Source organism: Schistosoma haematobium, chromosome 1 (assembly GCF_000699445.3).
Source record: "Schistosoma haematobium chromosome 1, whole genome shotgun sequence".
NCBI lineage: Eukaryota > Metazoa > Platyhelminthes > Trematoda > Strigeidida > Schistosomatidae > Schistosoma > Schistosoma haematobium.
This window is the reverse complement of record NC_067196.1, coordinates 42,454,696-42,480,847: the sequence shown is the minus strand read 5'-3', so window position 1 is coordinate 42,480,847 and position 26,152 is coordinate 42,454,696. Positions and strand designations below refer to the sequence as shown.

General features: G+C 32.1%; 1 protein-coding gene across 1 annotated transcript in view; it reads right to left on the bottom strand.

Annotated features, from left to right (window-relative positions):
* Positions 1-3,803: 3,803 nt before the first annotated feature.
* Positions 3,804-26,152, bottom strand: part of BBS2 (Bardet-Biedl syndrome 2 protein) — a 35,118-nt gene continuing 12,769 nt past the window's right edge. Inside the window, exons 8-20 of the mRNA XM_051218489.1 lie at positions 25,126-25,203; positions 23,251-23,305; positions 22,213-22,301; positions 20,378-20,473; positions 17,974-18,052; positions 17,101-17,164; positions 15,664-15,777; positions 12,938-13,097; positions 9,779-9,991; positions 8,624-8,761; positions 6,967-7,079; positions 4,872-5,020; positions 3,804-3,975 (exon numbers count right to left, since the gene is read on the bottom strand). Coding sequence (XP_051074101.1) covers positions 3,875-3,975; positions 4,872-5,020; positions 6,967-7,079; positions 8,624-8,761; positions 9,779-9,991; positions 12,938-13,097; positions 15,664-15,777; positions 17,101-17,164; positions 17,974-18,052; positions 20,378-20,473; positions 22,213-22,301; positions 23,251-23,305; positions 25,126-25,203 — 1,449 coding nt within the window. The 3' untranslated portion in view covers positions 3,804-3,874. The remainder of the gene's footprint in view (positions 3,976-4,871; positions 5,021-6,966; positions 7,080-8,623; positions 8,762-9,778; positions 9,992-12,937; positions 13,098-15,663; positions 15,778-17,100; positions 17,165-17,973; positions 18,053-20,377; positions 20,474-22,212; positions 22,302-23,250; positions 23,306-25,125; positions 25,204-26,152) is intronic.

Genomic DNA, 26,152 nt, shown 5'->3' with positions numbered 1-26,152 from the left:
GAAAGAAATCTTTCTGGTTGTACCTTTCCGTTTCCCCCATTATTATTATTATTATTATTATTATTAGTATTAGTATTAGTATTATTATCATTATTGTACCAACATACACTAATCTGTGGTCGTAATTGTTCTCTTTTTTTCTTATACGCACCTTACGTTATTTTTCTCTTCCCATTCTCATCGTTTTGTGTGGCGCATATATATCTGGTGCCCCCTTGTGTCAATATTTATGTGTTCAAATGAATAAATAAATAAATAACCGGAATGATTTTAGCTTCTTTTGCAAATCTCGACGGGACTCAACTAGACATTTGTTTATTAAGTTTAATTCTGTAATTGTATTCTTATAGGTGTTTGGTGTTTTCTTCAAGATGTTTACCTTATATTGTTGTGAGTTTTACTGAATATAACCTCTTTATTAAAGAGGAGGAATGTACTTGTAAAATCTCAGCGAATGAACTTTGAAGTAAATCCAACTTTTCGCCTGACAATCTAGTCCAAGCTTTTCAAGGAAATACCTCTTTATTCTTATCATTCTTTCTAATGTTCTTATTTTCGTGTTGCGTGCTATCTTGGAGTTCGCCTTCTTTACTGCCCTTTCTAATACGCTTTCTTGTAATTTATACTACGGTAGTCGAACTCTTTGCATTTAGGTGTATAATCTTCACTGATGATAGCATTTTGAATGCTAGAATAGATTGCTTCCGCTTTGTTCTCAGATATTTATGAAACACTTACTCAGCTATTCATACTATTCAATATGTATATCATTTCTGAATTTCATGTCTTTAGTTTTTAAATATTTTATCATCTTTGGATAGTGTTATTGGGACTGCTTTATATTATTTCATTTTCCATTTGTTTGGATTTTGCCTCTGGCGTACCAAATAAGAATAGATCTTCATTGATTCAACGCTATTATGTTTCACTTTTTGAACGCATCCACTTTCATTTTTGTTTGATTTCATTTAGTGACATTTACCTCTTCCGGTGTTTCCAGTCAATGAATTATCGTATTTTCTTTATGAGCTATGAGTATTTTGTTAGCTCGATTTTATTTAAAGAATAGGTTGGTGAAATCCAGTTTTCTGAAAATTGTGATTAGCACTACAAGAATGATATGAATAAGTTTCACCCGAAAGGCTTTTCTGCGTCAGTGTTTAGTCTCTCGACATTGATTAAGGTAGTTCAGAGTGTGTATTTCTTCAGTCATTTTGGTTGTCTCCTTATCACTAGTGAGTAAGTTACTGATGAAATTGAGGCAAGGTACGGAGTGATTACATGAATTTTTTTATTCGCACAATTCGTTCACAATCCAGGGTTTTCTATACTTCCGATTCTAGATATGTCAAACACACCATAACAGTCAACAGTGCGAAAGTTGGTGAAATTACAGAAATAATTACACCGAAACTTCATGAAATATACCATTAAAGACGTTTATAATTTGTAGATGTAGTAAAAAATGTGAATATGACCGACAAAACTATGTTTTCTCCGCACATTACATGTAGCTTCAGGGATATTCCACTGACAGAAACCATCGATTACACATGCGAACAGCTTTTAAGAAATAAATCAAGGCTACTTATGCCGACAATGAACATATAGAAGCTTCCGGTCATATACATCACGGATACCCAATTCATGTCTAATAACAAATTTGTAGAGAAATAAATGGAGAAGCGATGAGATCTTCACTAGATTCAATACTCGTTGATGATTTTTCTCCTTTCCAGAGAGATGGAACGTTCTGTGAAATGTGGTTTATTCACAATATCTGAGGCAGCCAATATACCCACTTCTATAGCTTCACACCTCTTCAGTACAAGATAAATGTGGTCAAGTGTCTCAGCCATAGAGTCAGACTATTGTTTTGAGGATAGTGTAGATGATGAGATGGATAAAGTAACGGCTACACAACGAAATAACGGCTACCGCTATAACGGGACGAGTACTAGAGAAATTGGTTTTTAAGCTATTTCGCAGATCCATGTATGCGAAATAAAAACCTCTGGGTGAGTAGAATACAGTAATAAGACCTAACATGATATGTTCCCTTGTTTCCGGAACTAAAAACTGGAGATAGAATATACATGCCTACGTAACTCAGTTCATTTGTTGAAGACTTCATGAACTGATATCACGTTTTCTTTAATCTCTTCCTGATCTTCTGCAAAATACAACACAATCCAACATCGGTCGTTGAAGTGGAGGGTGAATGAATATACGTAATGCATGTTTCCACCCGCTCAGTCGATGAAGATCTAAAGACTCGTCAACCGATTTGGCATTTTTACTCATTATTTTTTATCTAACCTCATCATTGTTTGTTCGATAGTCCCAACATATGCTATAAGTGGAGCAAGTATGCAACAAACAGTCGAGTTGTCTGGATCCGTCCCAAGATTCCATCAAACACTAATCTGTCAGGAGTTACGAAACCTCTCAGGTAGATGAAGTGGTCGACTACCTTAGATTCCATAGTTAGTTTAGGCTCTGACACTTACCAGTTCTAAAACAACACTTTGTATTTGGGTGGGCAGAAACGCATCACAAACATGTGTACGTTTGTTCCTCAAGGCGATCAGAAGATTGCATTTTATCACCATTCTCGCCAAACAGAACTCTATCATGTGAATATTCGAAGTCAATAAGTGATTCTCCTCGTAAGAGATCGACTCCTTCAAAGTTAGACGGTGAGTGTGTTATCTCCAGCAGAACATCTATTTCAGAGTGAAAACTATAGAGCCTTGGCAAACCTCATGGATTCCTATCATTTCTGACTTCAACTTTTGTATGTAGACGACGATTTTATTTCGTCTTAAGGTTGATAGGTAAAGTGTGTACCACTTCTTTTGTGAGTCAGTTTTCGAGACTGTCAGTTGGTGATGCTTTGATCTAGTGGTAAAATTAATGGACATTAAACCATTGGATCATAAATTATAATTAAGCTCAGTATCCAGTTGAAAAAGTAGAAGCATTTTAAGTTGTGCTGTTGTTTTTTTTCAGTCACCAATTGTCCTGTAATTTGTGACATCCGGTGAGATGACAGTCATAAACACTGCATACTAATAAATACCCAAGTTAATTAGATTATTATAGTCGGACAAACCAACCATGCAATTATTGTGAGTCCTAGATCCTAGATTTTACATAGTTGAGTACAGTTATATGGAGAATAACTTGGATTGATAGAAAGTCTAATTCACAATCGAAATTAAACCCACAGACTCTCAATAATTTATTCATCTGAGATTCCTGAAATGAAGTTAAGAATTTCTATTAATAATAATAATAATAATCTAATACAGTGGTAAAATTTTCGAGATTCGTTTCAATATCGCCATGGTTTTAAACGATACTAAACGAATTATTCACACATTGTCCATCGTATTTACAGAATGTGAACCTTTGACTATCATTGTTTGTGAAAATTTGTTTTTTGGTTGATAATAATCAAGACTAAATTTGATTTGTCTATGATGAGATGCATAAGATCCTCGTACGATAACGATTTGATATTTGGAGAGAAGAGTACTAGGTTCATGCTTGATTATCATGAGAAGTGATATCTACAGTCTCAAATAGAATGAGACGCGTGATGATCTTACGAATGTTTGTCTGATATATATAACAATATTCGATTGCAACAAAAACTGAAAATTTCAACACAGATTTTAATAGGTTAAGGCGACCCTTCCTCTAATCTATACCATCATCTTCAGTTAGTTTATAAAGGTCAATATCAATGAGATTCTGTTGAGATTTGAACACTTTCATTCTTATGTGAACGATGAAAGCAGAAGACAATGAACTTTATTATTTAAACGAACGATTCACACTGTACACATGTAAATGAAGAATTAAAATTTTAGTTCGAACCAGTTCGAAAAATTTTCTTCAATGCTCCAATATTGTTTTCTTTCAATGCGTTATGACACATGGTTATTACATTTGTTTTAAACTTTCCAACTGCAAAATATGATAATAAAAATTTCAAATAAATACAACATTGAATAGTTTATGAATTACAGACAGTTTTCATATATTAACTTAATTTATTTCACTATAAACATTTCGTAGCATAACATACTACTAATTATCAATAGTTGTGATATGATATGGAATATGTATCGGTCAACTTGAAAGATAAAATCGTTACTGAATTTTTATAAACATCAATAATGATACTTAATCAAGTAGTATTGTCGGTTTTAAATATATATCTTGTATATGTATTATGGATTTATGTTTTATGAACACCCATTGTAGTTCAAAAACAGTTCAACACAATCATAACTATACTATGTTGCAGATTTATTTAGAGCGTCGTAATTTATATATCATTTAATTCTGTGCTATTTCGAAAGTCTGACGTCTTTTTGAGATGTTGGATAAGATTTGTACCTGAAGTGGATTATTTTGATGGACTTTTTTTTCCTCTGAGCTGGATGGTTTGCTGGTGAAGCATTCGTTGTTCTTTTGAACGACATCATCAGCAAAAAATATTCGAGAAGTTCGAACACTTCAATTCCTCCTGAAGTTTGTGCTAATGAGCTCGTTTTGAAGGACGATGAAAGCTCCAAGACAAAACCATCCAGCTCAGAGAACAAAACTCCTACAAAAAATAATTTGTTTCTACTTGTAATAAACATGTTATAATCTTACGTCTTTACGGACTAAGATACTTAGTTTAAAAAGGAATGATTGTCGTAAATTGAGAGGTTAGTTTTAGAGAGCAGGTATTTTAAATAACTTGAAATTCAAGTTTCATATCTATAAATTTAGTGTATTTGTTTGACACTAATTAATTTAATATAAAACCTGAATTAAACACAGTGATAGCTGATATATGTCAAATGAATTACCTCTTAATGAACTAACATGTTCAATGATTTGGTTAATATATTTCAAGCAATCCATTGAAACTTCATAATTAGTAGTCCGTGAATAATAATTCGACATAAGGTCATGATTTGCGATTGACAATAACTGGATTGTTTTTTTCAAAGATTTCCTTCAAGAAAAATTAATGATAAAATCATATGAATTATATCCGTTATGGAAATAGTTTAATAATGTAATAAGAAGATAACTTCAAACGATATCAGTAATTGAATGGTACAATTAACAATAAATTTTCTGTAAATATTTAATTAGAAAAATTACGGTTAACTAATCATATTTTAGGTAAACTGTTACAGATAATCAGAAGCAGCTTAATAGTAATTTTGTTAACCTGTTATTATTATTTACCTGTTTGTATTGCCGACTTTTCATCCATGTTATTCATTTTAAGTTGTGTTGATATTCAGTTTTTAAATTATTCAAATGTATTCTGATGAATAGTACTGGGTTCGAGCCCCGGAGTGAACACCAACTCTGAGATGCAGGTACATCCAGGTGACGAGTCCTAAATAAAACGAAACGTGCGTCCTGGATTCCACTGCTAGCCACTATCCAACTTTGATTATAATACTTGTAAATTAACGCAATATCAAGCCAATACGCACAAAATGCACATTTGCCAATAAGAGACTTATCAATTGCAGTCCAAACATCAGTGGGAAGATTCAAGTAAACAATATCAAATAAATTTAAACTTCACCCCATTGCACATACAAGTGGCTATCAGGACTCAGTAGCTAAGTGTATAACGCGATGGCGTTTGAAGCGAACGGTACTAGCTTCGAGTCCCAGAGTGAACTAATGTAATAAGATTACAGATGCTACAATCGACTAGAAATTGATTATTTAACTGTACATCTGATCTAAGTTTTCTTAATATATTGTTTTCAACATATACTCCGGTCAAATACTCCAAAACTTAGGCTGAAGTACGAAAGCGTTTGGTACATTTTTCTTCGAAATTCTTTGAACAAACAAGAAATGGATAGGAATTGTTGTACTCAAGATGTATTACGCAATGAATGTGAAATGTTGAAGTTTCAGTGACAGAAAACGATCAAACCCTTGAAGAAATTATTTTGACATATCCTTCAGTTTAAATCCGTATCAAATATGAGTTTGTTGCAATATCATTGCATATTACTCTGTACCTGATCCTAACATGGCTCACTCAGTGGTCCTCAAATTTCCCAGCACTGTTTCCGAGGGGTCCATGACCAAGTAGAAGTAACCATCGAAACAATCAACAACATCTAATCATGAAATATGAGACTGTATTATCAAAAACTAATTAGTATCACTTAACGGTATAGTACAAAATCATAAAGCTGACAATCACAACTGATTTTATTCCAGTGTGAAACTATTTAGTGAATTATTAACTTTCACTCATTCTGTAGTTAGATCTAGCTTTAATCATATTATTTTGAGCCAACAACTTTTAAGGAAATAATTTAGTTTGCAATGGTTGTAGATATTTTCACTGAATTTTGATCACTCTTGGTTGACACACGTTTGTCATATGCGATTTGCCTCAATATAGCTATCATGATGCAAATTTTTTATAGCACAGGTGGAATGTAATAAGCGGTACGATGCACGACGCGCCATTTTTCCTTTTTCAAAATTTTCAGCTAGATGCATTTTCTGGATTCTATTGCTACCTATATCCCATTTATTCTATATTTAATACGGATATATTTTATGAAATCATAAGTTTTTAGAGATGAAGTTTCAATTTATTCTATACTTGTTGGTTAATTTAATGACAGATAGCCTCAATAATTCTAATTTCATCTCCAACATCAGTATTCTATGATGTTGTGCAATTTTGGCATCAAACTTTTAAAATGGAAAAAAGAAATACAATTTTTTATTGTTTGTTCTGAGGACCAAAATAACTTCTCACTGTTCACTTAAAAACATTGATTTCATTTATTATTATTATTAGCACTACATAGTTCTGATAATCTTCGTCTTCTTATTACACTTTCTTGAATTTATCAAATGGATTAGTTGTTTTAAACATTCATAAATCATGAATGATTGACATACCAATTACCGGCTAATCGATAATCTTCTGCTTTGACAACTAATCTTTTGATATCATCTGATTTGATTGTCATATCCAACAAAATTTGTTGTTGAGTTAAAGAATAAGCATTAGACTAGCGCAATATTTCATAGAACAAGACAAAAAGAATGATATTAATTATTCTAATATTGAATGGTTGTGATAAACACAATGTAATTTATCAACAGTAGTTTTGATACGAAAAAATAGTTAATTGAAAAGCATACTTATTATGGTTTGCTCAAAAATTGTAGCTTTAACTTCGAGGACATGAGTCATATTTTATTTTCAGAAAATTAATTTAGAATAAGTGTTGAACTCTCTATGATCTTACGAATATAAATAGTACGCTATTGAGGTGAATACTTATTTATTTATTTAAACACATAAACATTGGTACAAGAGGCACCAAATAGCTATACGCCATATAAATCATTCGATTTGTTTACTGCCCGAGTGCTCAAACTGAAGCAGGTAGTTCTCTTAGGCGGCCACACCCCGGAGGATTTGACCTAAAGGTCTGATTCACAAGACACTGGAGCAACGTCAGGAGATGCAATCCCATGGTAGCCAGTGATCAATGATTTGTTCATACTCCATTCGTTCCTTCAGGATACTGCAGCCCATGTGCACCATTGATTTGGAATCAGGGTTTTCCAATTCCCCTAGGTGGATTCTTCGTGTCCACCATCCCGGTTAAATCGCCGGACATTCGCTTTTCGTCCTCTCAATTTCGTAAACAACAGAGATTTCGCGAGAAGGCAGTGAGTAAGACTTCCCTGGCAGTGGTTGCATGAACGAGGCCATGTGAGAGCATTTCGAGAGGTTGAGCTGACTCTCCCCACTCTCGGCCGTACCAGAGTGTTTGGGGCATTAAATAACTAGATATTAACGATGTATAACATTAATTTTCTCCAAAGACTTTATAAAATTTTATGAAATAAACATGTAGGGAAAGTAGAATCAGTTTGCTTTAGCATCGATTTCATCCCAATAACGATCTGTTGAAAGTGATTTAATTCAAGTACCTAGAACATCATATATATAAAGCACTCGACTGTTACAGTGTGATTTAGTACCTCTAATGGAAACAATCGCTAGAAGAACTAACATGTGTCTTAAGACATAGGCATATGAATTATGTGTGCTACTCCGTTTTGCATGATAAACTGGAGCCTCAGTAGATATAGACCAATATACAACTATAATTAATAGTGAGAAAATATGAACACCTGATATGCCTTATTCAAAGTATGCATACACTTATTGTGCTACTTACTACTATTACTATTACTATTATTTCATTCCTGGAATTTCTAATTTATTTGTTTTTAAATATTATGATGGAAATACTAGTTTCTAAGCAATACACTTAGTTAAATAGTATTGTGATCTTAACAATGAATATAATACTACTAATATAAGTTCATAATCAATAAATTCTCATAACGTCTACAGATGTAAACTATAACGCCTTCTAGCTATATACATTGATGCACTCATATGTAATAGAATTACGTTTCAATAATATTGCTATCAATTTTCAATTACAATATTTATAGTAAATAACTAGTCATTATATATCTATAGTGTTATAAGCCAATGTAAATTTATTCAAAATTAAAACTCATTGCTAACCATTTCAATGAGTTCTTCTAATGTATTAAATAGTTCTGGAAAATCACATGTGCTTGAAAGTTCTGTTATATTGAAATGTCGACTGATTGATTGAACTAAGTTTGCAGCTAATTCTAAATTTTCAGTTTTTATTGTAATCTTTTGAATAAAATAAAAACAAACGAAAAAAACTCAAGAGTTATTCAACAGTAACTGTTTAACTTAATTTAAAGAAATGTTTTGTCCATAAACTTACGGACTCTTCAGTAATGTATATTCATGATTACACATTCAAGATTTTAAGTAATGTCAATAAGTATAAAAATGTGTTATTGTCTACTTTGAATTGAATAATTCATGTGTTCATTTGATATTATCAATGTTAACTGTCTCATTCCTGACATAATGGAATTCAGTTAGCTACAAAAATATACTCTATTTTCTTACTGTAGAACAAAATTCATTAATAATCATGTAATTATCAATTTGGCGATAAAAAGTAAATCAATTTTGTGAATTTAGACTAGTATGGATAGTAATTAAGATAATTTCTGCAAGCAAATGTTTATAGGGATGTGTTGAGCGTTCGTACACATAATGACCACACAATCATTATCATAATAAATCTCAATGATTTACGGTATTCAAAAGGTAAAACGAAGTACTTCGAATAAATTATTTTAAACACAAGAGTAAAACAATATGACCAATAGGCAGATATAGTAATGAATAAACTAACATTTATCATGTATATGAATATATAAGTGAGGGATTCATTGTCCATCTTATCAAGTAGATTATTTTAAAAACTTAATTCAATACAATAAAGGTATCTTAGATCAACTGACAAAATTAAGGCGATTGAAATAATTTTACTTTTTCAAGTTAAGTTTATCAAAGTTACATAACAGTCGTTAAATTCTAGAATGATTTGACATTTTTAAAGCTTCTTATTCTATTAACTAGTCTCATTGATCTCTTACATCATTCACTTGTCGAGTATGGAAATGAAGTTAACAAACAGATTGTTAACAAACATTTCAACGTACTAATGTTTTCCATTCAATGTTTATTTCATTGAATGAAATTGTCATTAAACTTATTTATTTTGAATTAAATCATAACAATATAGTGATTTCATTGAAAATTCAATGATTTCATACATTTATTACTTACTTCACCTTTATTTGTCATAGTTATGTATAATAAACGTTTTGAATTCTGTTGCTGAACAATGAAATTATTTAATATTTCATTCAAATTTTTATTTATTGTTGAAATCCATCTATTAGCTGAGCGTAATTCTTCAAAAAGAACAAATAATGAAGATTGTTCATTGACTATAATTTCTGATCCCAGAATAAAATTTTGATTTAACCAAATAGCAAGCTATTTTAAGATAGAAATAAAATATATCTTGTAATTTTCTTATGTCATACGAATCATCAATATGTTTGTTCTGTGTGTTTCAATAGAAATAATCATTTGTTTACTAGTTATATGAACAGTGAATACATGACAATGTAAATATGTCGTTTACTGGTTATTATAGTATCAGAAGTGGTTTTTGTGAATATAATAGTAATTTTAATAGTTGAGATCATGAGTCATTTGAAGCTAGGCCACCATGGAGAACCTAGAAGTACTGGACTAATGTGAGATTCATCAACAGTGCGCATCGAGGATCCCGCCTCGCAAGATTCGAACCCAGGACGTTCATTCTCATGCGTGAATGTTTAACCTCTAGACCAACGGTGTTAATATCTAACTTTAACAAATTCACGAAATTGCGCGTCCATCCACCATTGTCTTCAGTGAGTTACTATCTCACAACAGACCCAGGTTTTGCATGGTGATCTAGTTTCAATTGACTCATGATCTCAACTATTAAAATGGTTATTATAGATTAATTTGTTATTTAATAAGAAACAACTCAAGCCCTTAATAATAATAACTTACCACAAAGATTATCACATAAAAATACTTATCAGTAAAAGTGAAAATGTTTGTATGAAACTATAACATCACATTATTAAATGATTATTATTATTATTAACGGATTAATTCAATATTATATTTTGGTATAATATAAAATTCTCAACACAAAGTATTTCAACAAGTTTCCTTATTTCTTATTTCTTGGACGATCCTTACGATAAATATTGAGTAATCGCCAGGTAGATGTTAGCAGTTCATTTGAATAATGTTCGTTCTTTTCAATGTACTTTGCCAGTTATCACGATGTCACTGATTTTACTTTTTTAAAACTTATACAGGGGAAGGTCGTATAGTTTTCAAAAACCCCCTTAAATAGTTTATGCGATTAATAGACATAATGATTTGTTAAAATAAACAAGTAAATAAATAAATTGTTGAAATATCTAGAAGTCAGAAACAGATAGTTCAGATATTCAAGCAGGTCGCTAGAACCCACTACCCCGAAATCATCTTTATCTAAGGTTTCAAGATTAATCATATTTTTATCACTGAATTTTTAATGAAAATAAAGCATGAAATGAAACTTTTATTGAGAAATAAAGGTATATATTGCAAGCATAAAGTTGACAGTTTACTGAACAGACAAATAAATTATAACTATTTAGATGACATCATAAGCAAATGAAGCTAGTAATAAAGACTGTTCAAGAGTTTCCAATCAATTTAAAATCAATCATGAATCAATCAGTAAAAACACATAAGTTATAAGTAAACACTTTAATGATTATTTCCAAGCATTAATCATTGAGCAATAACTATATTTTCCAATATAATAACAGTAATACATTTCAGCGAAATTTATTAAAAGTCAAACAAATAAATGGTAATTTAGGATCTAGGATCGAGATTGAATATCTAGAGAACATCAATTTATTGCATTAATCTCAATATTGAATAAATTAATTAGTCTCAAACTAAGTTCATATTTCTACAAGTAAAGAAAATATGGAACTCAAAACAACTATCTGCAAGCCAATATATAAGTCAGGATCTTCAACACGAACATCCAGACATTTCTACTGTACGGAGTCGAAACGTGAAGAACTATCACAACCATCATCAAGAAGGTACAAGAATTTATAAATAATTGTCTGCACAACATACTCAACATCCATTGGTCGAATACCATCAGCAACAGCCTACTGTGACAGAAAACAAAACAGCTTACGGCAGTAGAGCAAATAAGAAAAAGACGATGGAAATCGATAGGACATATATTACAGAAATCATCAAACTGTATCACGAGGCTAGCCTTAGCATGGAATCCTGAAGGGAAGGGGAAAAGTGGAAAGCCAAAGAACACTCTGCTCTGAGAATTGGAAGCAGATATAACAATTATGAAGAACAGGTGGAAAGATATGTAAAGGATTGCTTAGGACAGGGTTGGATAAAGAGTGCTGGTCGGGGGCCTATGTTCCTCAACGAGGGATAGCAGGTGTAAGTAAGTAATTTAATATTCAGAACAATTGGTTTTCGGACACTTAAAAGAATTTTAAAATATTTTCAGTGATTATAGTTTCTGTTAGCCCATTAGTGCATGCCTTACAGTTTATATGCAAGGGTTTAAGATTGACTTACTTAATTTCTCTTAATTATGTTTCGCTATAGAAAAGAATAGCTGTTAGCTTCTTATGACCATATAGACAATTTCATGATGCTAACTGAGTTGGAAGCCATTTTGATGCGTTTTATCAATACCGGCAGCACAGATCAATTATCTTCGCTACTTATTCGTATTAACACGAGCATATGTAGACTTATAAAAATCGTCATAGGAGTGAGAATAAGTAACAAGAGTAAACTTGATTTTTAATTAATTGAGAAATACATTTTCAAACTTTATTATCTCATTTTACTTTGTAAGATTATAAATGGAATAGAATTATATATCAAACGGCCGTAAAATCTTTCAGGGAAACTCATCTGTTTACAGTATTTAATAAATATACAATTATTATCAGAAGGGGTTTTTGTGGATATTGTAGTAATTTTAATAGTTGAGATTATGAGTCATTTGAAGCTAGACCACCATCGAGAACCTAGAAGTACTGGGCTAATATGAAACTCATCAACAGTGAGCGTCGAGGATCCCGCCTCGCGAAATTTGAACCCAGGACCTGTCGGCCTTCCGCGCGAACGCTTAACCACTAGGACGAAACGGCCGTCTAGTGCTTCCAAGTTTTCCATGGTGATCTAACTTTAATTGACCCATGATCTCAACTACCGAAATATACAATTGTGTACTTCATTTATTTAGACTATATTTTAGTGATAAAAAATTCGTTTTAAGAACTTATATTATAAAATTAACAAGAAGATTTGTTTTTACTAACTTACCCTCTGAGGTCGTTCATGCACTATAAAGAAGACTCCTGATCGCAAACTATCTAAATCAGCATGAAAGTCTAATTTGGGACTTTGACTGAGTAATCGATAGAGGCAAAACTGCGGCAACAGTTGCGTGCTAGCCAACAAGTAGTAGGAGTTTTGGTCTGAACTATTAAGATACAAATTTAAGATCAGAAATAAAATACTTTTAAATGTAATAACACCGGATTGTCTGTGACCTAATTCACTCATTATATATACAGGATAATGTACGATAAATACTCACCCAAGATTTGATACCTGAATATATTTAAAACTTTTGACAATAGTATTGTTATGCATAAGAAATTCATTTCATCAGTATATGAAGACTGTGTTCAACATATCTATGTTGACAGACATACACCTTAATACTAAAAAGGCAATGAAAGTTCAAATGCTTATAGCTTCTAAATGTACAATAATTCCCATATAGCACTACATTGTATTAAATTGTTGAGGTTATCAGGTTCTACTCCAAAAATTGTTGATTCTTCAATTCAGCAAATTGTTCAAAATTATTTCTAAAAGGGGTCCATTATAGATGCCACAATGATAATAAAAGTATGTGGATCCATTAAGGCTTTTTAATGAGACTTTTTTACACTAATACGTAGTTTACGTAATGAACAATATAGTTCCATACGATTTTGATGCCTTCAGTAAATTATTCAAGGTTGTTGGCTTAAATAGATGATCCATTCAAACAATTAGTTGACGAAAACGCCAAATTCTATTCTAACATACGGCTTTATATTTTTGAAATGTGCTCCACGCCTTTTTTTCATTGACATGGTTTCTGATAGCTAAGGTGTGGATCAAATAGCTTCGCTAAATGTATACGGACTACCCGGCAGATAGTAACATCTAAACGTGAGAAATAGATAACGTAGTCAACCTAAACACTATTATCATTGACTTGACTGTTATTCTTTAGCAAAAAAGGAAAATTTGTGCGATAAACAATTAGGTTTGAAACTGACTTTAATTCTTTATACATTTTTAATTATGAAATTCTTTAGTGTAATCATTTTACGTTGAAATTTTATCGCAGAATAGTTTATTTTTTCAAACAAAGTCCAGTTGGAATAGGCATGGATGTAAAATTATTTAGAATTTATTCGAATTATATACGACATATACTCTCCAAAGATTCATCGGATAAATAAAGATCATGATTTGAATATAATATAATCGATAAAAATCGGACGACAATCAAATGGGGTCTTTTAAATTCATTTGAAATTTTTAAAGAAATAGATTTTCTTCAAAATCATTGAAACGTTTCCAGGTTTACTACTAACAATGTTTTCTCTCTATTCTTCATAGGTTCCGTTAAGTTTTTCTTTAAAGAATATACCTTTGATAAGTATATCATTATTAAGTAATAAGAATTGTAATGATAACATTCTCATAGCATCGGTTTTACACTGAAATTTCAAAATATTCTAACGAGTAAACTTAAAACTGATGACAAATTCTTATAGATAAAAGTGAAAATACTTAATTTCAGCATGAATTTATCAAATATTCCAACAATATTTATAATCGATTAACCAGTAATTGTTTATTCAGTTTCAAAGAAAAGAGTTTATATCCATCTACAATATAGAGGTTAATCCAACAGCATAGTTTTAAGACAGAGATTGAAAGGAGCCATCGAGAAAACCTATTATCCTGCTCAATTGGTTGTGATTGAAAAGTCTAAGCCCAGGATTCTAAATAGACCTAGACAATGCACTAATGGTTACGTCACATCCCATTGTATTTACCAATTTAGATGTTTGTGTGGACACACATACATAGAGAGGAGTAACCGAACAATGCAATCAAGGGTCATTGAACATGTGCCTAGATGGCTTCAAAATCAATGTGCGTCAAACGATCCGACCAACGTGGGAGGCAGAAAATCAAGTTTATCGATAGCAAAACAAATAATTGAAAGGAGGCATAAAATTGACATAAATACAGCTTTTAAAACGTTGTATAGAAACTGTCAAGGACGAATTCTCAAGTTTATTGAAGTCTTGGCTTTTCGTAAATTTAAATCCCTTCCTTATATGTACAAAAACAATTCGTCGTAACCTTGGATTTACCTCAGTAATCCTTAAATCATTCTATGGCCTAGGATAACTTGACAATTTCTTATTCTTTCCATACGATGTACAATTGTTTCTCTCTTCTTTGTTACTTTTTTACTTAAACTTTCATTTAATTGACCTTTATTAATTTTCATATAAAATGCCCTGACAAGTATATGTGTGACCAGATTGTTCGAAATGTATAGCGCAAATACATCACATTTTACCGATCAATTCCGTCTTCTCATTGTTCTATCGAAATTTATAAAAAGGGACTAATTACTTTAACCATTAATACACATTATTTCATCTGTTCACATATTCTTCCGTTTATAACATCAGTCTTTACCTAGTTCTAGCGAGAAAAAAGTAGTTCATTTTGGTTCAACAGGATTTCTTGGCAAAGTTGAAAAAAGAACAATTTTACACTGCGCACTGTTGAAGAGTCCTATACTAAAATGAAATGACCGTCCATTGCCTTCAGGTTTTCAATGGTGGTCTAACTTAGATCGACTTGTCAATTTAACTGTTAAGATTTTATATCTGTCACAAAATAAAATTCAAATTTACAAGTACATATATATACATATATATTCATTTTAAGTATTCACTTGCCATTTGTTTATCGGTATTGCATATGCTTTGATGAATACATCAGTTGCTATATCTCTTGTTGGATATAATTCGATTGAAAATGTGGAAGTATAAGAAACGTTCTCTGGAGGATGTCTAAAGTGTTAAATGAATAGTTTATTTATATTTTTCCGTATTATTATGTCAATGTAAAACTAAAAATTAAGGAACATATATATTACTCTCATCGTCAAAAATAAGCAACAACTTTACTAGCCATTACATTTCATCTATGTTAAGATTTATCAGTACACCTTAAAACTCCACTCATTAAAAACATTTAGAAAAAAATTTCAACATTCATATGAAGAATCAAACATTGCAAGATGATTTATTTGGTATGTGTGCATAATGAACGGAGTCCCTCGATACAGTCCTTATAAAACAAGTTAATATGGAATAGATGGAATGTAGCTAACAGTGAAATTCAGGACAGATATTTCTTTCTATTTGAAATTTGTCAACTGAATATATATATATATATACGAGTCCCGAATAGAACAAAACGTGCGGCTTGGACTCCAGCGCAAGTTGTAATTCATCCATTTTATATTGTAAGATTCATTCTTACCAACAGAAATTCTGCTATTCATAATGAACATCAGTCTTATCATAAATCTTGTTTGGATCTAACCAACTTGTGGCATGAGCAGGATGTCAGTTTATGGATGTACATATGGGAATAGTGAGTATCATTCATTTCTGTATTACTGCACGATCACTTAAGCTGATCTATAAAAGTGGAAAACATAGTGGCTACTAGCAATCAATCAATCGTATCTTCAAAACACTCCTTGAATACAGTAAAACCACCAAGTGAGAAGTTAGGAATATAGTTTTAAGAAAAAATAACGAGCCGACTAATTAGGTCATCAATAATCATTGATTAAGGTGGTTAAGAAATAAGCTACTCATATATAACCAGTACTTATCCAACGATTAACAGTGTTTGGCATAGTAGTTAGTCATGGGAAAAATCCCCAGGCAACAAATCACGACAAACTTACTGAATCATGAACCCCATACTGATGGTTAGCATGTGCTCACAAGTGACTAGCTTCGTGAGAAAATTCTAGGTGTCCTAATGAGAAGCCGTAACCGGTGGAGCTAATCCGTGTCAGGTAGAGACAGGTGTCTACCTCTGTACAATGAAAGATGGTCGCGTATTGGTTGAGGTTGGACATTAACACCATCGGATGCCGACTCAGTAGTCTAGAAGTTAAGCGTTCGCGCGTGAGACTAAAGGCCCTGGGTTCAAATCCTTCGAGCGGGATTGTGGATGCGCACTGCTGAATAGTCTCACAATGGGACGAAACGGCCATCCAGTACTTCCAGGTTTTCAATGGTGGTCTAACATTAATCGGTTCATGATCTCAATCAAAAAATATGTTACACTATGCATACAAATTACTAACTTACAAAACATGACTTTCGTCTTTGAAAATACCTTCAGCAAATAATACAACACATCTTAAAAGTGTACCTAAAATAAATAAGATAAATATTTACTAATTATTGAATTTACCTTGATTAACCTCAGTAAAAATATCAATTACAGTAGTGGGTACTTTTTATTACTTAATATGTAATTCATGAGTAATTATCAACACCAAGAAGTAAGATTATACTACTATTATATTACGAATTTTATTTTTCGTTAACTAAATAAGTCAAATGTGCTGATGGTTAGATTGGCACTAATGACAGAGTTAACTTATCATATATCATTTTGACACATGTAATTGGGTGGAACAGTTGAAAACTATTTGCTAATCATTAACTATTAGTTCTAAGAAAAGTTATGTATGCATTTATTTATAGAACCCTAAAGATTATGTAACACTAAGTGTATTCAAAGAAAAACCATTTTTGTAAATAGGACATTTTTAGTTTTCATCTCGCGGAAGTTGATATAACCAAGTCGAAAATTCAGATGATAATGTGTATGTTTTTTTACTTAAATGGTCATTATGTTATACTGTGAAATATTCACCTTTCATTATTATATACTCGAATCAATCTAGAAACAATGGCATTTGCAAACAAGCTAATTTATAGCTATGGAGGATTTCAAGCATGTATGAATGAAGATAGTCGACATTAATGATATCAAACAACTATCACGCTATTTCACTAAGCAATGGTCTGAATGCATTGTGCACCTCGTGATATTTTGAGGTGGCGCGTTGATGAAGAGTTCTGAACATTTATGAAACAACTGTTTCGCTAGCTGAGTTATGTCTATGAAGAAGACAATATGTTAACTTCCACAAAATTTATAGTTTAACTTACCATCATTTGTTTGAATTGTCAAATTAACACATGGTTTATCAGGAGAAATTTCCAGTTTAGTCTGTAATTCTGTATTAGCCTGTAAAGAAAACAAATATATCACTTATTTATCTTCTAAGATTTTCATGGAAAAATTTAGAATACATTTGGTAAGAAAGCTGTCATTATTTATTTATTAAAGAACTGTCCGACTTTATAATTCCGGGAAGCGTCATCGATGTAGAGGATTGTCAGATGCAGACGTAAAGGTGAGGATTGACAGAGCAATATAGCAAAGCAAGATTGTGACTTTTATATTGGCTTGTAGACAGTTGTTTGGAGTTCGATATGTTCTCCAATTATTCTACTGTACGGAGTCGAAACGTGAAGAACTATCACAACCATCATCAAGAAGGTACAAGAATTTATAAATAATTGTCTGCACAACATACTCAACATCCATTGGCCGGATTCCATCAGCAACAGCCTACTGTGACAGAAAACAAAACAGCTTACGGCAGTAGAGCAAATAAGAAAAAGACGATGGAAATCGATAGGACATATATTACAGAAATCATCAAACTGCATCACGAGACAATCCCCAACATTGAATCCTGAAGGGATGAGTAAAAGTGGAAGGCCAAAGAACACATTACGTCGAGAAACAGAAGCTGATATGAAAAGGGTGAATAACAACTGGAAGGAGCTGGAAAGGATTGCTCAGGACAGGGTTGGATAGAGAGTGCTGGTGGGAGGTTTCCGCTCCTTCACGAGGAGTAATAGGCATAAGGAAGTAAGTAAGTGAAGAACTGTCCATGTAAGACAAAGTTTCCTTTCAACCTAAGCTTGGCAGTTATCTGATTATAATAAATAAATTCATTTATTTAATCAATGCTACTATTTTTCAAATAAAAATAACTTTTGACTTTTACCAACGCTAATCAGTATTATAACATAACATTACCATAATCCCACCGCTTTTATAAAAATGTCATAATGTTATGTTTTTGACATGAAACTTGTCGACGGAAAATACCACCTCCAAGTAAATTAAATTAAGGAATACATAAAATTAGAAAACTTTTTAAGTTATTACTCAGCAAACACAATTTGAAAACTACTTGATTCTAAAATAAATTGAGTCTTATTGTATTAACTCGGAAATTTACGGATTATCAAATGATTACACACTTAAGGATCAAATTTAAGAAAATGGTGGTTTATACACGATACGTAATGAATCAATTTGGATGAAGAGATACCCTTATAAATGGAATGATAGAATGAAGTCAGGATGTCATAACGAGGATATCTGTCTGAAATATCAGACACTACATTATTCTCTCAATAAAACAGAGGTAACGTTTATTCGAAGTAACTAAACGATTATGGGATTAAACTTGGATAGGTCAAAAAATTTTCCCACAAAAAAGCTTAGTCTATATTAAATGACAATGAGCTGGTTGTTTTATCTGTCATTTTCCAGCACGTCAGTTTTCAAAGAAATATCCATGTAAACTGGTTTGTTTTCTCATTCATAATCACAATAATCTCAATATTAAGTATTAGAATAGTAGTTTTATTCACGTCACTCTGTCAGCTAAAAAATAGTTTAGATATTGCAATCGAATCCAAACATTGTCTTATCGTTTGGGTACAAGTACATGTAAATATCTAGTTAAAACTGAGTGTTAACTGTACCATTCAGTTCGTTTTAATGATTAATGTAAATAAACAGTTTAAATCAAGTGACGATTAAGGTTATTTATTCACCTTGCCTCATGTCCTGGTCCCTCGATTGCGTTGTATTCACATCTGTGAAACAATAAATAATATTGTTTGAACTTTTTATAAAGACTAAAGCACATTCCGTGTGCTTATTCAACTGTTCGCTCTTCTGACGTCATCTTTTTTCTAGATCCTATGTCCTAAGTCAACTGATAAGAGTGACACCACAAAACGCTGACAAAACTTTCAAATTACAGAATTCTGACAGACTAGAGGTAGATCTAACAATGACTAAACTTTGCAATCTACTCAGTCAACATCAACACTAAGCACCGAGTGATGGAACAAAATTATATATCGGTAGTAACTGCTTCAAATTTATTACGGAGATTCTTTAATGATTACTTATCTCCATTTAGTAGTATAGAAAACAAAATTCTTTAACTGAAAAGTATATTACCTTATCTAACACCAACAATTGTATGAGTTGTTTACAGGTTTTAAAACTGGTCTTCTTAAACTATAATAAACATGTACGAACTAAGTGTTAACAACTTTCGAATATCTACTGTCTTATTTGTAAGTAGCAAAGGTCCGATTTTAAAAAAAACACAATTCCTAATTGTAAAAATATGAAATAGTTGTAACTATGATACTAAATCATAACACAGAAAGAAAGAAATATATATATTTTTACTTTAATGATATTAAGGTTTCCTTGACGAATTTCAGTTTTACTCCATTGAGATAAATTGCTATTTTGATCAATACTTTGAATCTCCAATAATAAATTCTGTTTTTTTTTTTAAAAAAAATAACAAAACATTGAATAGTATAAAGTTAGTTGTATCCATGGTATAAGTTTTAAAAAAAAAGACGAAATACTTACTTCAACAATTGGAATTATTTACTCAAGTGACAATAATAGTATAATCAAATTTAACATACGATACCAAAGACGTTAGTTACGTAACCGTTAAATTGATTCACGAACTAATTGTCTAGTAATATTCAGTATGTAATTTTAATTTCTAATGATATGCAAAGTTGTCAGATCATTATATTTTAAGTTCAGTCATAAAAAATAGTATTGATCTGATACAATAAATTTTCTGATTGAATGTAATCCTATATTTGTTGACTACAATAGACATATTTAGATGGATATAACTAAACACGAAAGAAAAAATACATAACCTAATGGTGTCTTCTTTCATAACGATTGAATGATTCAATAGTCTTGTTGTGAATTGTGATAGAAGTTTAATTTGTAGTTGATGAATAATAATTCCTGTACTAAATTTAAACGTCAACAATGTTAGTCCAAAATAATTCAAGTAATACAAACCAAAATTCATTCATACTAAATATTAATCTCATGCTACACAGTAATTGATAGTGGTTACCAACCAATATTTATTATTAATTAATATTAATATGTAAAATATGAGTAAAATATTGAATATCACTTTTTCTTAGGGATATTTCAAAATAGATTAAAATGAAACAATTGTTATCATAATGAAAAAAATTGTTGATATGTGTTCGTTGTGCCATTACGTAGTCAGAACTTAACTGAATGATTTCTTTAATGGTAGGCTTATATAATCTGAAACTCAGTTAAGGAATCTTTTTACTTTAGGAATAAAAAGTGTTATGGCTATCAGCGGAACAAGTACACTTGTTGTTGTAACATTGTAGAAAAATGAACTATTTCCAAAGTGAAAAAGTAAAATTGTTATGCAAAAAGAAATATATAAAATCCTCAGTATACTAAAAATCATAGACGTTTGTACCAGTCCTAAACAGTGTGTTAAACACCATCTAGTAAAGGTATGACAACACGACAGATTACGAACGAGACTTATTAACTTCCTAGTAGGTATGAACTCGAATACGTATTGTTTGGAATATCTTATGTAAGAAACATTTTTTAGTAATTAATTTAATCGATTTTTGGAAATGTGTACCATGAACAAGAATAGTTTGTAAGTTATTTTACAATCTAAGTTTTCCGTTTAAAGAGATCATCCGAGAAACACAATATTTCAACTTTTATAAAAGCAGTTACCGAAATAAAGCATTAACTTAGACAGAGGAGAATTTAGTTGGATGTACTTGCATTCCATAGTTGATGTTCACTCCTAAACTCGAACCTAGTACCGTTTGTTTCAAATCCTATTGCATTACTCATTTAGCTACTGAGTCCAGATAGCCACTAGCGTGTGTAATGAATCAAATTTTAATTAATCAACTTTGGAATGCAGGCATATCCAGCTGACGAAATGCAAGTCCTGGATTACACTGTTAACCACTATCCAACCGTGCTTATAATGCCTATGACTTAATGGGAACATTGAGAAAATCCTTACGGGATGCACATATACCAAAAGAGAATGGTCGATTGCAGAGAAAACTGGTTATCACAATTTCTTCTAAGGTAGCTTACCAAACACATTATATTTGGCAATTTTATAAAATGAAATTTAGTGAAAAATAATATTATACTCAGTAGTTACGATTTTCGTTCACCTGTCTTTTAGTGACTAAATGACGTAAAGTATCTTCAGATGGTTCTGAATTCAAGTAATTCTTTGAGTGGCTTACAGAATAACAGCGTACTAAAATATGCAGAAAAATGATACACCAAAACATTTATAGAAATAAAAACATATATATAGTGTAAGTATACAGAGTACTATTGGACTTAAGCAATAACTGATTTACCTTTACGGCGAAATAAAGTTTGGACATAACATAAGATCGTTATGGAAAATAGAATATTTTCTCAGTGGTGTCCGATAATATACATAATTCCATCAAATCCGACTGAAGAACTTCATTGCTGATATATCCAGCTGTTTAGTTTTGATTACGGAAAACTACGTCCCCAATTTATCGTTTAATCACGAATCAACTATGTTTCAAAATTTAATTGAAATTGTATTTGGATTGAGATCATGAACTGATGAATGTTAGGCCACCATTAAAAACCTGTAACCACTAGACGGCCGTCCTGCCCTAGTATGGGACCCCCCGCACGCGGGATTCGGATCCAGGACCTTTGGCTTAGCGAGCGAACGCTTGACCTCAAGACCACCGAACCAGCATCCAAAGATGTTAATGTCTAACATCAACCAATCCACGAAATCGATCGTCTTCGGAGGGTTACTGCCTCACACCCAAAACAGATTAGTTTTACTGGTCACGGCTTATCACTAGAACTCCGAGAATTACCTCTCGAAGCTTGTCACTAGTGAGCACATGTTAATTATCAATATGGGGTTGTGAAGAATGTTGAGTTTATGATTGGGATCACGAATTGATCAATGTTAAACCACCACTGAAAACCTGGAAGCACTAGAAAACTGTTTCGTCTTAGTATGGGACTCAGCAGTTGGCATCCACGATCCCGCACGCGTGATTCAAATTCTCTTCATAGTCATGATCACATTATACAGTGGAATTTATCGGTTAAATAAAAACACTTATATTAATAAAGTCTGAATTCACAAACAAAATTAATAATATTTTAACATATGGAGACAGTAGAACAAAATTTGAACTTACTGTCACCTTCAGTGGTACAAACAAGCAATATATTGGTAAAACCATAGTAATCACCCTGAAATACATAACAGGCAAAGTAAGAAATTTCCAACACAATTAAATACGTCTGACCATATTAATGTAAGTTTCATTTATGAGAAATATCCTATGAAAAAACAAACGGTGAATTTTCAAGGAGAAGGAGTTAAAAATAGATAACTACGATGAAATTTGTTTGAGTAATTGTAGCAAAGCGAACACAACAAAAACTATTCGCTGAAATGGGCGTTCTTCAGTAATATAACTGTTACGAAGTTTGAGTATAAAAGGATATGAAGAAACCGTCATTAAATTTACGGCCTACAAGCAGACAAAGATCATAATTCATCTTAACAGACAATTACAAACTAAGTTACCCACTGAAACTCGACAAAATACCATTTAACTTCAACTGAATAACACACCGAAGATCTCTCTGAGTCAGAAAGCTATCTTGCTTATTCGGAAACATTCATATATGAATAATATATATAATTTATCACCTGTAGCTCTTCTAGGGTCACTGCCGGTCCCGAGCCCTGTAAAAGATAAGGGTTGGACATGGGGTCAGGAACCCTAAGCCGTAGAAAAAGAACTTTGTTAAAAAACTCTAGCCTGGAGAAGGAATTTCAAAGAAAAACACTAATATATGTGGTTTTACAACAAACCACAATTAGTTAAAGTTGAGATAACAACAGTAAATCACAAAGCAGTCAAACATAAAAATGACAGGTACAAAATAGCTGTCTAAACAAAATACGCTTCAAACAGCATGAGCATAGCCAATTTGTCCATAATTAATTTAACCAATGAGGTACAAGAAAAAAGGATTTCAGTCTTTTATGAAATGAAGGATTTCTGGGTACTTGATATTATTTGACTGGCACGGAAGGAGTGCTATAATACCGAGATCAAGCTAGCTTCAGCTAATTCAAGTACAACCAATGAGAAAGCAAAGAACCGATGTATAGGTTCAAAAATGATGTATATGTCTGCCAGTTTTTTACGTCGTTTAAAGCATACATTCATGAACGGAATTATAAGAGTTGGTGAACGTTTGGACAGGGCTAGTTTACCGTATTAGATGAGACATTCAATTGTAATACCAGCTAATCGCTTGGTAATTCGTCTTATCATCTGCTGTAATCGTAAACCCAGTGGACACGGGACTAAGTTATAGGCTTTCGATAATAAGGAAACGCTAACAGATCATCAAAGTTACTGAAGCGATCAAATCGGTTCTCAGGAGTTGCCATACCTGTAAAAAATGGTCCTCACAACTGTATCAACAAGCCATGGATCCTTTGCTAGAAGACTGACTTCCGTCGAACTGCAGTCCACTTACTGTGACAGGAGTTGTAAGTTTTTTTTCTACGGCTTGGGGTTCCTGACCCCACGACCAACTCTTATCTTTTACCGGGCTCGGGACCGGTAGTGACCCTAGAAGAGCTACAGGTGAAAAACCACATATATTATTCATATATGAATGTTTCTGAATAACCATGGTAGCTTTCTGACTAAGAAAGATCTCTGTGTGTCATTCAAATGAAATTAGATATTATTTTAGTGGTATTAGGACTTGGTTTAATATAGTCTATTTGCATGTTTAATAATATAGTGATGATAATTTACAATTTGCTGCCATTGTACATCTATCATTCATAAATTTGTAGAACTTAGTAGTTTAAATGTAACTAATCATCAGTGATGATTACTATTAGTCTTGAAAACTGATTTTCGTCTATTCATTTGTTGAAAGTCAATAACCCATTTGGAATACTGGATGAAGTAACTATACTAAGATAGGATTTAGAAAAGAAAAAATCGTTAACTTATTGACATAAGTGAATTATTTACCACTGTCATACCAGCGACACAATCATCTAGTTGAATTTTACATACAATTACTCCATTAGAACGCAAACGAGCATCTACCTAAAATTATATAAAATAAAACATGAATAAATAGATTGCAATGAATGATAAACTAGATTGCAGACAATAATTTTTCTGTAAATAACAACATTATTTACCGTATTAAATTAATGTAGCTGACTGTTCTCTATGATTGAATATTACAGTTAGCTTATTACTGTTATGCAACATATTAGAACTACCTTTTATTTCATTTACCATACACACAAAACATAAAACCAAAACAACTCCCCAAACTATTTGGCTAATATGTTCAACCTCACAAAAGGAAAAAGTCACATTTGCATTCGACAATTAAATAGTAGTATTTTTCAAAAATGAATTTTCATATGTCGAAAATAATTTAGTATAAATTTAGATTGAATAAACTGACAAATTGTGTTTCACGTTATGCATTGATATATGAAAGTTAGTTGAATGAAACTCGTCACTATACATCAACTTCATTGACTATGAGAAGGTGTTTGATAGTGTAGATAGGAGGATGTTATGGAAACTTCTTCGACACTGTGGAGTTCCTGAGAAGATTGTCAACGTTATCTGGAACTCACACGACGGACTACAGTGCAAGGACGTGCATAGAGGACAGCTGACAGACACATTCCAAGTAAGGAACGGAGTCAGACAAGGCTGTCTACTCTCTCTCTTACTCTTTCTTCTGGTGGTCGACTGGACTATGAAGATTTTGACATCCAAGGGAAAACATGGCATACAAGGTACGGCTCAGAACCAGTTAGACGATTTGGACTTCGCAGATGACCTAGCCCTCCTATCGCATACACACGAACAGATACAGATAAAGACAACCAGAGTAGCAGCAGTTTCTGCATCAATAGGCTTCAACATACACAAGGGGAAAACCAAGGTCCTCAAATACAACACGAAGAACATCAATCCAACCACTCTTGATAGCGAAACTCTGGAAGATGTAGAATCCTTCACATAACTG